Genomic DNA, 11874 nt, shown 5'->3' with positions numbered 1-11874 from the left:
GGATTAAACCACTAGCAGTTTTAATGGGCTGAGTGCTCCCCTCCCTTCTCACTGTTAATATTATTAATTATTCTTATTACTACAAGAATAAAAGATTCCTGAGTACCTACCCCTTCTTCCCTCCCTGGTCCCCACCAACCTCCCATAGAGTTTCTGAAAAAAAGAGAAGTGAAAGGCACTGTAGGGGCTGGGCCTGGAGCTGGGGGAGGCTGGGGGCAGGCCCAGAGGAGGGGGGAGGGTCACCTCTCCTGGTGCCTGGGATTGGGAGGACCAAGAAGGGGAAGTCATCATCAGTCCCCTGGCCTTGGTATACCAGTGTGCCTCCAAAACCAAATTAGAAACCGGTTTTTAACCCCCACCCTCCCACCCCCAACTACACACTAAAGGCCTGGGGGGGCGGGGAGGTGATGATTAGTGTTGGGTTGGGAAATGGGAAAAGGTCCTATTGAGGACCCAGGTGCCAAACCCAATATGGGGCAAGGGAGCTAGGAATGACTAGAGTCCCTCATGAAAGGTGGGGGGAACTGGGATTCCCTTCCCAGCCTGGGCATAAAGGAGCCAGCAGCAGTGGAGTCCCTGGCCCCATCCAAACTACCCCTAGAGCTCCAGGGTACCCCTCTGCTTCCCGAAGGGGGCGTGGGACCTAGCTGTCTCCATTGCCTCCCTGCCGGGCACGGATGAAAGCCATGCCGTGCGTTCGAAAATGTGTCTTGAGGTTGAGTGGACTGTCAAAGCCTTTGCCACAGACTTTACAGGCCAGAGGACCCCCAGAAGGAGGCAGGAGCGAGTCCCCTCCTTCAGGGTCAGGCCCTAACTGGGGAGGCACCTCTTCCACAGCCCCCACTCCCCCACCAGAAAGCCCTCCGCATCGTCTCTTCTTATGGCTGATGAATCGATGTCTGCTGAGGGAGCCAGGTGATGCAAAGCAGAGGCCACAGTCCCGACACTGGGAGGCCCCATCATCACCTCGAAGCCCTCCTTGGTGACCCTGTTCAGCCCCAGTCATGGTCCGGTAGCGCAAGGGCATCCGGCTACTGGCCCCTGGCCCTGCTCGGAGGGGCTTGGCTGGTGGTGTGGTGCTGTCTGGCTCCTCACTGCAGGAGTCTGAGGATGGGCGGCGCTTACGCCCAGAACCCTGGCGGATGAGCCAGGTAAATAGGTCAGTGGGAAGTGACCAACCACACATCTCTTCAAGCTAGTTCCACTCCATTTCTGGGTGCCATCCCCTCATCTGTCCACCTACCCCATCTCCATCCTTGCCCTCAAATGTCTGATTATATCTCCCAGGACCTGGGGGGTTAGGCCCACCCTCTGACTACCCACCACCCCTGCACTGGCCCCCTCAGTACCTGGGCACCACCCCGTGCAAGTCCAGCTGCCAGACTCGGGGACTGGGGGCCCAGCCGCAACCTGTGTCGTACTTGGATGTGTTTCTCCAAGATCAGCCGGCTACTGAAAGTGCGTTTTCCCTCTGTGCAGTACCTAGGGTGGACAGAGCAAGGGGACCCATATGAGATCTCCTGCAGGGTGGGAAAGGAAGCGTAGACAGCTAACTGCTGGACAAAGAGGCTGTTACCTGCAGGGGTAGACACGCTTGATGCCCTCATGGTTGACCCTGACATGGCGCCTCAGGCTGGGGGCAGAGCAAAAGGAACGCTCACAAAGTCTGCATGGAAACTTTTTCACTGACTGGAGAGAGGTGGAAGGAGAGGGGCTGTCAGGGTGAGAGATCCCGGCATGGAGTTCCAGGGATCGCGCCATCCACCTTTTTGTTAGCGATCTGGGGCTGCCCCCACCCCAGTTCATCTTCCCCACCACCACCTCATCTGCCCCAGGCCTCACAGGCATTGGTGGCCCCCTCACCTTGCCATGTTCCTTCTTCATGTGGGCCACATACTCATCTTGTTCAGGAAACCAGGAGTGGCAGAGGCCGCAGGTCCAGCCCCCAAGCCCTCCACTCCGCCCCCTGCTGCCCCTGTTCCCCCGTGGTTCACGTCGGGCCCTCTTAGCTGGCCGGGGGGGCTCAGGGGAACTAGGGGGTTCCTCTTCTTCTGAAGAGGAAGATGACTCCTCTGTGGGAGGGCCTGCCCTACCCCGAGACAGAGCCAATTCCTCAGGTTCAGGCTTAGGTGTAAGCAGGGTAGCCCCAGTCCCTTTCCCCCCAGCTTCCTCTCCCAGCCGCCCAGCCTGATGACTGTTCTGTGGGAGGGAGAGAAGGAAGGGTAGTCACTATAAGTGGGATGGGAGAAGGAGCTTCTCTATGGCTTACCCCCCACTTCATTTTCCCACAACCTCCACTTCCTAAGTGTTCCATCCCCAGAAATATTTCAGCATGGATGTCCCCACCCTCTACAGTCCCAGCCCTACCCCACCCCCCAGCCCTTCTTTCTCAAGGGGCTCAACTAGAGTGCCCAAGGCCACCTTGAGATGTTCCAACATGGTCCTCTTCTGAGCAAAAAGTAAGGGGCAGGATGGGCACTTGAAGACACTGACACGCTGGGGCAGCAGATGCTGGTCAAAGTGTGAGGAGAGGAGAGGCTTGTGGGTGAAAACCGTGTCACACATGGCGCACTTGTAGATCAGCCTAGGGAAGGGGAAGGGGTGAGTCAGGATGGGGCAGAGACTCCTCCCAGCTCTCATCCATCACCCCCCTTCCAAACTCCCAGCTCCCAAGGGTCTCACTTGGCTTCCTGGGCGCTGAAGCCAGGGTGCTGGGTGTAGAGGTGTGCGTGAGCACTGGGTGCAGACTTAAAAGCCATGGGGCAGATGGGGCACTTATGGAAAACTTCGCAGTGTGACGTCTGGATGTGTGACTTGATGGAGTTCACCCCACCAAACACCACTGAACAGCTCGGGCACCTGGGGGAAAGGGCCATGGTGAGCAGTGGGGGGCAGGGTACATCCCAAACCCTCAGGCATCTCTGGCTCACAGTAGCATGTTTAGACCCCTCTGTGATCTGGATTCTGAGGGAAAAGGAATCTGGTCCCCTAGGAGAGTACTAAGAGAGAGACAGGAGGGTGAGAACACCTGGAGAGAGAGAAAAGTGGCAGAAAGACCACAGCCTGCAGAAGGAATTCTAAGTGGGCAGAGGTCACAGGTCTAGGATGAGAACTGGAGCAAGGGAAGCCTCCAGAAGGAAGGACCCTCTCCTCCACATTTCCACAGGGAATCGGAGTGGTCTCTGACAAGCTTTTCCAGGGGATTTGGGAGGCCAAGGTGAAAAGAACCAGAAGTTAGAGATATGGTGGGCACCTGTATCCAACACGTCGGGAGAAGTGTAGGCAGGTTTCCCGAAGGTGGGCTTGGAAGTTGGCCAGCAAGAAGTTTCCCCCACACTCAGGGCAGACGTGGGGGGGGCAGCTCTTGTGCATGCGCTGGTGGGCACTCAGACTGCAGCGATTGGGAAGCATCATGGGACAAGTTGAACATACCTGGAAAGGGCAGGCGAAGGTAATCCAGAGCGCACCACAGAGACTCCCCCAGGCTGCAAGGTTAACGCTGACTGCGACACTACCCAGACTGGGGGCTGATAGTGAACCCTGCCATAGCCCATGCTAGACTTCTAGGGTGGAAAGAAAATGGGTAGTTCCCTTCTTGCCACTGGAGGTTGCTCCCATCTAGTGTCCTACCCTGGTCCTTCAAACTCTCCCTTCCCCATAATGTTTCCCCAGCCCTTCCAAGTCACAACCAACCAGTCCCCTCACCCCATTTCCTGTCCGTGGTCCCTCTCCCTGGGAGAAGGTTGACTCACGTTGCTGGCAACCCCGGGAGCAGGGGGTCCGGACTGCTGGAAGTGAGTGGCCAACCCGGCCTTGTCTCGACACTGCTCCTTACACTCGAGGCAGCGAAAGCAGGTATAAGTAAAAGGAGGAGAAGAGGCTGATGGCAGCTCAGCCGACAGGGGTGACACCACAGACTCAGCAGCCCCTTCCCCTGTGCCTGGAGTAGCTGGGGGTGGCAGAGCCGCAGGGGGCGCAGCCACGGGCACCAGAGGCGTGATGTCTGGCTGCCCGACCATCTGGTCCAGAGCCACAGGCCGCATGACGAGATGGGAGCACTGCATGACCAGCCCTCTGTCTTTGTGCTCACGGGCATGCAGAAGGAGGCTGCACTTGTTGAAGAAGATGAGGCGGCGGGCACAGTGGTTGCAGGTGACCTCAATCCGCATGCTGCGGCGGTCATAGTGTCTTGCCAGGCTTTTCTCCAAGGAGAAGGCATCCCCACATTCCAGGCAGCGGTACCCAGAAGGAGGCAGAGCCAGCCCGGCCTCTGCTGGCGGGCACAGATTGGGTCGATATGCCGGCAGCAAGTTCTTGCTGTTGAGGACCTTGTTGAAAGCCTCTACTAACCCAGACTGGCTCCTGGAGATCACCGTGCCCCCGGCCCCCGCGGGCCTCGAAGGCTGCACCATCACCACAGAGGCACCATTGACCTTCTGCCCCCCACCCCCTGGTGCCACCCTCCCCTCAGATTTGGGCAGGGTCTGGGGTGCCAAGCCAAGGACATTTTTGGCCACAGCCTTAGGGGTGGCCGAAGCAGGCAAGACTACCGCCTTACGGGCCACGTTTGCTGCCATCAGCATAGCAGTACTGGCATTCTGGATGGTAGCCACTGGAAGCACTGTGCCTTTCAGCTTTGTGCCATCCCCTAGCTGGACACTCACCACTTTGGGGCTCTCAGGGGTAGAGGTCACTGGGGGGACCTTTGGGAGGTCAGCCTCAGCCGGGAGGGCACCTTCAGTTGGGGGGACAGCAGCAGGAGGGGGGTCAGGGTCTGAGGGGACACGTGTCACTGTTCTTGTGATATTCCCACAAGATGTTTTAATCGTTTTGATACGAACTTTGAGAGGTCTGGAGGAGCTGGAAGAGGCTGGGGAGTCATTGCTGTCCTCATCAGCGGCCTCAGCTCCACTGGAAGGGCTCTGAGGGGTATCGGGGGCAGACTTGGCAGCTGTTCCCTCATCTTCTTCATCTTCATCCCTTGGTGGACTGGTGCCCAGTGGCTTTGGGGAGCTGGGAGGGTTTCCTGAGGCTGGCAATGACTTAAAAAAAGGGGTCCCACCCACCTGGGCAGGTGAACTGCTAGGAAGGATGCCCACCTCTCTGGGGCTGGAGGCCACACCAGACCTGCCTGAGCCAGAAGGATGAAGGGGGCTGGCACTGCCTGGCTCTGTGGTTCCTGAGGGTCGGGAAGAATCAGGTGGCAGCAGAGAAGGACCATTTTCCTGGCTCAATTCAAAAGGGGTAGAGAAAGAGGACGAGGTCAGGGACCCCTCACAGGACGATGGGGCAGAAGGAGGCAAAGGGCCTGGGTCCCGGGGCTCAGATCCAAAATGTGCAAAGAGGTCCAAGGAAGGCTTCCCTTCCCCTGCTTTGTCTTTCCAACTCTCTCCTTTGGGAGGAACTGGGGAGTGGGCAGCTCCTGAGGGGGGTGGCTCAGGGCCCCCAAAACCATTTTGTAGTTGTCGGGGTCCCACAGGCCCTTCCTTAGACCCTGGCCCTGCTCTGGCTCCATCCCCACCTGGACCACCACCCACAGAATCAGGCTGTTCTGGACATACAGTGTTTTTGACAATAACGCTGACAGCAGAGATGTCTGGATGGGGAAGATTATGGTCAGAAGGCTGGGCTGGAAGCGGCAGCCCATCTCCAGCAGCCCCAGGTCCTTCCCCAGAAGATCCCCCACCACTGGGTTCTGCCTTCCCTTGGGCCCCAGGCCCCTCACTTTCCTCAGGCCCTGAATGTATGGCCTCATTAGCATCAATATCAGGGATGTCAAAGGCAGCAAGGAGGTCATCAAAGTCTGGGGTCTTCATGTCCCCCATAGTGGGGGTGGGACCTACACCTGGGGAAAGAGGGAATAAGAGGGAGGAATTGAGACTTCAGGGAGGGGGCCATGTTCCTTTGACTTCCCCCTCTTGTCCCCTCTCTCTGGCCTCGTTAAAAACCCTCAGACTGGACAATGCAATGCAACAACCATTTATTAAGGGCCTGCTGTGTGCAGAGCTCTGTGCTGGGCACTGGGGAGATACAAGGTTCACAGAAGACACCAGTTCTGCCCACAAGGAGCTCACAGTCTAGTGGAGGGGACAAGACAACAGCTCAGGCAGCTGGGATACACAACACTGCATCATAAGGGAGGCAGCTATGGCACACAGGCACAGAAAACTGTCTCAGCAGTCAGAGTAGGAGGGCTCAAAGCTTTCCTGATCCTTACTTCCTGGTTACTTAGGTAAGTCATTAACCTCCCAGGGCCTCAGTTTCCTCATTTATAAAATGAAAGGATTGGACTAGATGACCTCTAAGGTCTCTTCCAGGTCTATATCGATGAGCTTATGATTCTGGGGGGATATGAGAATTCTAAAACAATATCCTAAGGAAAAAAGTAATAGCCAATCAGGGGGAGCAGGGAAGGCTTGGACTGTAAAACATGTCTATGGATCCATCAGGAGATGAAAGGAAGGTCAGGCATTTCCAGGACAGGAAGGGAGGGAAAGCATGGACTTGACATGGAAACACAGAACAGAGAGAGAAGAGAGAGATAGGACATAAGGTTGGAAAAGGAGAATAATGATGGGCAGTTTAAATATCCCTTGATAAGCAAAAGGAAGCCATGAAGTTTTATCAGAAGCGGAATGACCATCTCTAAGAAAAATGTTTCTGCCAGCAGCATGAAGAATGGATTAAAGGCCGGGGAGGGTATGGAAACGGAGTCAGGAAGATAATTAGGAGGTTATTGCAAGAGACCAGGTAATTGGTGATGAGAGCCTGTACTGGCTTGATGTCAGTGCGGGGAGCAGGGAGGCTGAGTTGAGACACAGATGACCCCCATCAGCACCTTGAAGATTCAAGCAGGGGAAAGTCCAAAAGAGCTGCTGGGGAAGGATGGAGGGGAGGGGAGGGAAGGGCTATGGAGGGATATGAAGGGATAGCAGGAGGAAGCTGAAGACAATGAAGTGAGGTAAACACAGAAAGTCAGAGAAAGAGATGGGGATGTGTGCAGGCATGTATGTATATAGCAGAAAGGGTCCTGAGGAATTCAGAGAGTTTACAGAGGGCTGAAATCAGCTGAGGTTTTAGATACAGACATGGGACCCATCCTTGAAGTGACTCCATCACTCAGCTCAGTACCCAGCAAAGAAAAACAATTAATCAATAACTGTTAAGGCTCAAGATTGGCCACAGGATCAATCAAGGTCATCTGTGGGTCAAAGGAAGCCCACAGAGATGAGAAAGGAATTGGGCCAAGTGGTCAGAGCAATAGGATGGGACACAAGAAAGGTTTAATCTCATCACAAGTTTCACTTGGTTTCAGCTTCCCCACCCTATAAAAGGCAGAGAATGATTCCAACTCCCTACAGAGCTGTTTTAAGGATAAAATCAAATAAAAATTGGATTTCAGATCAAATAAGGACATCTTAGATCTGCTAAGGATTAGGATGAGTGGGCAATGGAAATCTGAGACTGGGACCATTTGAGACCATCCATGGTTATCCCATAAATTCAAATCTGGGCCAACTGGGGTGATTCTTAACTAGAAGGGAACATAAACTGATCAATGTGGAAAATGGACTAGGGAAAACAGAAATACAGAGAGATTAGGTGAGAGATCCAGAGACAATGACAGTAGATCTTGTCACAAAAGTCCCAGCTCTGGGGCCTCTCCTCAGTCACAAACACCTGCTGCTCAGTTCCCCAGCCTTCCCTAGAGTGGCACAGACTTCCCTCAGCCAGCCCCTCCTTTCTTTTTCATATTCCTCTCTTCTCCTTTCTTCCCAGGACAAGGGACCAAGATGCATAGGAGAACTTAATGGCAACACTGCCCCAAAGAAATTAACCTAGGATTCAAGAGGGGGCTGAAGGAGAGACAGGACCCCACCCCCACCCCCCTTAGGCTGCCAAGGTAAAAAGCTTCTCAAACCATCTTGGTGGCAACTAATTCCATTCAAACCCAGCCACAGTCCCTCACTCTGTCCCAAGGCCGTAAAACAGAAGTAACCTTCAATATCTTACCCCCTTCTACCCCTATTAAAAAAAAAAAAGAGGTAAAGAATTGAAATTTGGCCAATCTCTGCAAAAACAAAGCTGACGGAGTCTCTACCTCCACAAATCCCCTCCCCTTTCTCTTTTCTCAAGATGCCTTTGGTCCTCCAGGGGCCAGTTCCCTCACCTGTCCCCAGACCCAGGATGGTAACTGGAGATGGTCTCTGCAGGTGGCAGCAGGTACTAGTGGAGGGACCTCTGGGAGCCAGTGGAGGGGGGAGGGGGTAAACCTATCCAGCTTGAGGCAAAATGGGGAATCCTCTCCCATTCTTCAGCAAAGTCCCTTACTTTAGTCTCTAACTGGAAGCTCTCCTAAGAGCTGCCTGGCTATTTCTCATAGAGGTCCTCCCAGTTCTCCTTGGGGCAGGTGGAAGAGGAGTGGCAGACTATGAAGAGTACACCCCACTTCATTCACACACCCCTCTCCGCAACTAGCGGGGGAAGGGGGGGGAATCAGGCTAGGTTCTGAAGTCGTCCCATAGCCATCCACTTCCAAAGGCAGAAGCAGCCTGGTACTCAAGGGAAAGCGCTCTCCGGCCTCCGAGTCTCCAGGTTGTTGGCCGCCCACCCCTCTGAGCTTTTCCTTCAGTTTTTGCCCAAAAGCCAAAGGGGAGGCCCAACAGGGCGAGTGCCGCTCGGGGCACATGGGGGAGGGGAGGGCAGGAGCGCTCCGCTTTCCACGGGCTCCCACGGCCTGGCACTGGGGCAGGGGCGGGAGGGGCCGCGGCCGGCGCACACGAGGCGATTAGGCTGCAGACTGGCTGGGCAGCGGGCGGAATTAAGTCCCTGCCATCTGCTGAGGCACAGGCTCGGAGGAGCGCAGCGAGGCAGAGCCGGGGAAAGGCGAAGGGGGAAACTGAGGCTGCCAGGCGGGGGAGGGGTCTGGAGGCCCCCACACAAGCGGCCAGCCTGCGGCGGCTCGCGCCCCGGGGCCCACCACTCCCTCCTCTCCTTGGCAGGAGTTTCAGGACCGCGTCTCAGGGCGCCCGTAACCGACCGTGGTCCGGGGCTCCCGGGGCCAGCTCGGACGCCCTCCCGGCTCGCCGGCTCTGGCTTCTCCCAGGGCCCCCTGGGGTGGGGTGAGGCGGGGTGGGGCGGGGCGGGGCCTCAGGACATCAGCTTCCCTGGGAGGCGCGAGCTGGGGGAGGGGGAGGGCTGACCCGCAGGCCTCAAGCCTTCGAACCCGGGCCCGGGCGCGTCTTTCGGGGCGGCCGGTCAGCGGGGGTCGGGAGGGAAGGAAAGGAAGGAGGGCTGCCGGTCCGCGACTCCTTCTCCCCCGGGGTGCAGGCACCATGTTGGGTCGTGCTCCCTCGCGGCCTCCCGGGACCCGGTCGCCGCCCTGGGCCGGAGACTAGGGGGAAGGGGCCGGCAGCGAGGTGCCTCCGGTCCCCCGGGTATTTACCTGGCTTGCCGGGAGCGCGGTTCTGCCGGGGGTTCACCCACCCCAAGCCGGACCCAGGTGGGCGGCGGCGGCGGCGGAGCAGCATCCTCACGGTACAGATTTCCACCCCCAATCCCCCCGACGCCTCCCCCCGAGAGAGGGGGGATTTACCCAAGTGGGGGAGGGGAGGGTATTTACCCGCCCCCAAGGAGGGGGCGGGGCCGGAGGCGGGTATTTACCCGGGGCGGGCTTACTTGTTCCGGTCCCGGGCCAGGCTGACACTATGCGGTCTTTACCCAGCTCCTGCAGACGCCGCTGCCGCCACCTTCCCCGCTGCCTCCGTTTCTCACCGCGGCTACTTCCTGCTTCTCCACTGTAGAGCTTTTTCCCCCTCCCTCAACCCTTTCGGCGCTCCTGGCCGGAGCCGCCTGCTTCTGCACTCGCCATTGGATGTCACGCCCGTCGCTCGCTTTCTAGCCCCGCCCATCGTCAGATACTAGTGGCTTCGGCTGACGTCGCTCTGGACGAAGTTCCCTCTCTCCTCCAATCCTCATTGGGCCGGGGCCCTCGTCACTCAGAGGACCCCTCTCGCCATTGGTCGCCGTCCTGAACGAAACGTGCCCATCCCTCTTACCTGAGCTTCTTAAAGTTCATTGGAGGAAGCTTCAGTCGCTTACCAACTGCCCGGCCTGATTCCCTCTTTCTCCACTGGAGTAGATTGCTCTCCGACGTCCCTCGGTTCTCCTAAAGCCCATTGGCCTGTCTTCATCTATGCAAATATGAAAGAGTTTTCAGTTTCTATTTGATGAAGACTTAGAGAGGGAGGGGCAGCTCCTCCTTGACTCCTAGAGAGACCCGGATAGGAAGTACCCTGTCCAAGCTAGTTTCTCATACAAACGACCTCTGCGACAGAACGCCGCGCCATGACACTATGGCGACGCTACTACGTCACCTGACGTCATGACGAGCTCTGGTGTGGGGCAGTACCAGTTTTTCTTATCAGCGTGGTGACGTCACACCAAACTACACGTGGCCTAAGGATGCTCCTACAGCCCCACTTTCCTCGCCTTTTCTTTCTTTCTGTGACGTGGTGGAGGGCGGGGGCAGGGGACACGTGGAGTCTGGCTTGACTTGGGCATCCAGTGAGTGACCTTGCCACCTACCCCTAATGGCCCCTTTGTGGCCAGTGGGCAGCTTCTTATCTTCTTCTCCTGACCACCCACCTTGAGTCTCCCTCAATTTGATGAAGTCATAAAGGCTTGACTTCCTCTCGCTGTGCTGCCCCTTAATTACTGGGGGGTATTATTACAGGGTTTGGGGTTGAATTTAACCCTAGAGACCCAAAACAACCTTTCCTTTTGGGCAAGAAGAAACTGAGAAACAGAAAAAGGAATTTGGCCATCAGAATGCCCGCTCCTCCCCATCATTGATACCATACAGTATGGTGCTTGATGTGCCTAGACCCCTCCAAGAAATGATTGGGGGGGGGCAAAGTCCTTGCCCTCAAAGGCTTATAACCCACGCAAGGTAGCATACAGCAAAGGGGCAAACCCAGAGTTTGGACAACCATGGCTGTTGAGAGTTCAGGAGAAATCTAGCCCGGATTTGCCTTGGCATGGAGGACTTTGGACGGCTGATGGCTTTAAAGTAAGACCTGGGCTGGAATTCCACCTTGGCTCTAAGTTGTCATAACTCAGGGCTAAGTCAATTAAGTTAAATATGTCTCAGTTTCCTTATATATAACTGTGGACTCTGATTCCTCTCAGAATTGTCACATGAAGTAATGTATTTATGTGAAGTGCTCTTCGGTAGGAGTTAGAAGAGGAGATGAAGGGAGAATGTCCCTTTTCAGGAAAAAGATATGTTGAAAAAACACCCAAAAGCAGGATTGTGAATGTCATGTGTAAAGGACAGAGAAGTGACCTGTTCAGCGGGAGTAAAGGGGAATCCTTGAAATGGAAGATGTAGATGGCAAAGAGGTTATGGAAGATGCTGGAAGCCAGGTTAAGACACATGATATTCATCATATAGGCAATGAGAAGCCATCTAATGCTTTTGCTGAAGGGAGCTGAAGGAGGTAGTTTGGGGCTACTTCCTGGGCATTTATGACAGCCTGTTTTTCATTCCTTGGAGTGTTTTGGAGACTTGTGCAAAGTAAGTTATAAATTCAGAAATCAATACCAGACCACAGATGAAATGCGTCACTAGTAGTTTTATCTATCCAAGGAAAGGACTGTTTATAAACGTAACAGATTGCAAATTGTAATAATTTCATCATAAAGTTGAAATTGCTGGATTCCAACCTATCTGGATATGTTCCGAGTATTATAGTAGGGGTTCTTAACTTGGGGTCTTTAAAAAAAAAAAAGTAATAACTGAATATAATAAATTTAATTTCTTGCCTTTGTAATCCTATGTGTTTTATCTCATGCGTTTAAAAATATTATTCT

General features: G+C 55.1%; 1 protein-coding gene and 1 long non-coding RNA gene across 7 annotated transcripts; one reads left to right on the top strand and one right to left on the bottom strand.

Moving 5' to 3' along the window:
- Positions 1-3: 3 nt before the first annotated feature.
- Positions 4-9788, bottom strand: ZNF687 (zinc finger protein 687). Of its 6 annotated transcripts, none has more exons than XM_072644800.1 (10): positions 9446-9562; positions 4842-5845; positions 3753-4403; positions 3433-3563; positions 2683-2859; positions 2422-2584; positions 1864-2199; positions 1577-1689; positions 1350-1482; positions 4-1135 (listed from the first exon to the last, which is right to left on the bottom strand). In XM_072644800.1, the coding sequence occupies exons 1-10, from the start codon at positions 9528-9530 to the stop codon at positions 644-646; spliced, it is 3285 nt and encodes a 1094-aa protein (XP_072500901.1). In that variant the 5' UTR covers positions 9531-9562; the 3' UTR covers positions 4-643. The 6 variants fall into 6 exon arrangements, with proteins under 6 accessions (XP_072500901.1, XP_072500900.1, XP_072500897.1 ...); XM_072644799.1 differs by lacking the exon at positions 3433-3563 and adding an exon at positions 3254-3432; XM_072644796.1 differs by lacking the exons at positions 3433-3563; positions 9446-9562 and adding exons at positions 3254-3432; positions 9679-9788 and having other exon boundaries at positions 3753-5845.
- Positions 9426-11834, top strand: LOC140527687 (uncharacterized). Its single transcript, XR_011974894.1, has 2 exons — positions 9426-9537; positions 9725-11834. It is a non-coding gene; the product is annotated as an uncharacterized lncRNA (long non-coding RNA).
- The last annotated feature ends 40 nt before the right edge of the window (positions 11835-11874 follow it).

Source organism: Notamacropus eugenii, chromosome 2 (assembly GCF_028372415.1).
Source record: "Notamacropus eugenii isolate mMacEug1 chromosome 2, mMacEug1.pri_v2, whole genome shotgun sequence".
In the NCBI taxonomy this organism is placed as follows: domain Eukaryota; kingdom Metazoa; phylum Chordata; class Mammalia; order Diprotodontia; family Macropodidae; genus Notamacropus; species Notamacropus eugenii.
Note: the sequence above shows the minus strand (reverse complement) of the source record. Positions and strands in the feature narration are given on the sequence as shown.

What these genes read in the sequence shown, in the direction of transcription:
- ZNF687 (XM_072644797.1), bottom strand. Translation starts at nt 9,530, where the DNA reads ATGCTGCTCCGCCGCCGCCGCCGCCCACCTGGGTCCGGCTTGGGGTGG. An exon ending in CCATGTTGGAACATCTCAAG is followed by an intron (nt 2,200 to 2,421) that starts GTGGCCTTGGGC and finishes TCCCTCCCACAG; the next exon opens with AACAGTCATCAGGCTGGGCG. An exon ending in TGAAGAAGGAACATGGCAAG is followed by an intron (nt 1,690 to 1,863) that starts GTGAGGGGGCCA and finishes ACCTCTCTCCAG; the next exon opens with TCAGTGAAAAAGTTTCCATG.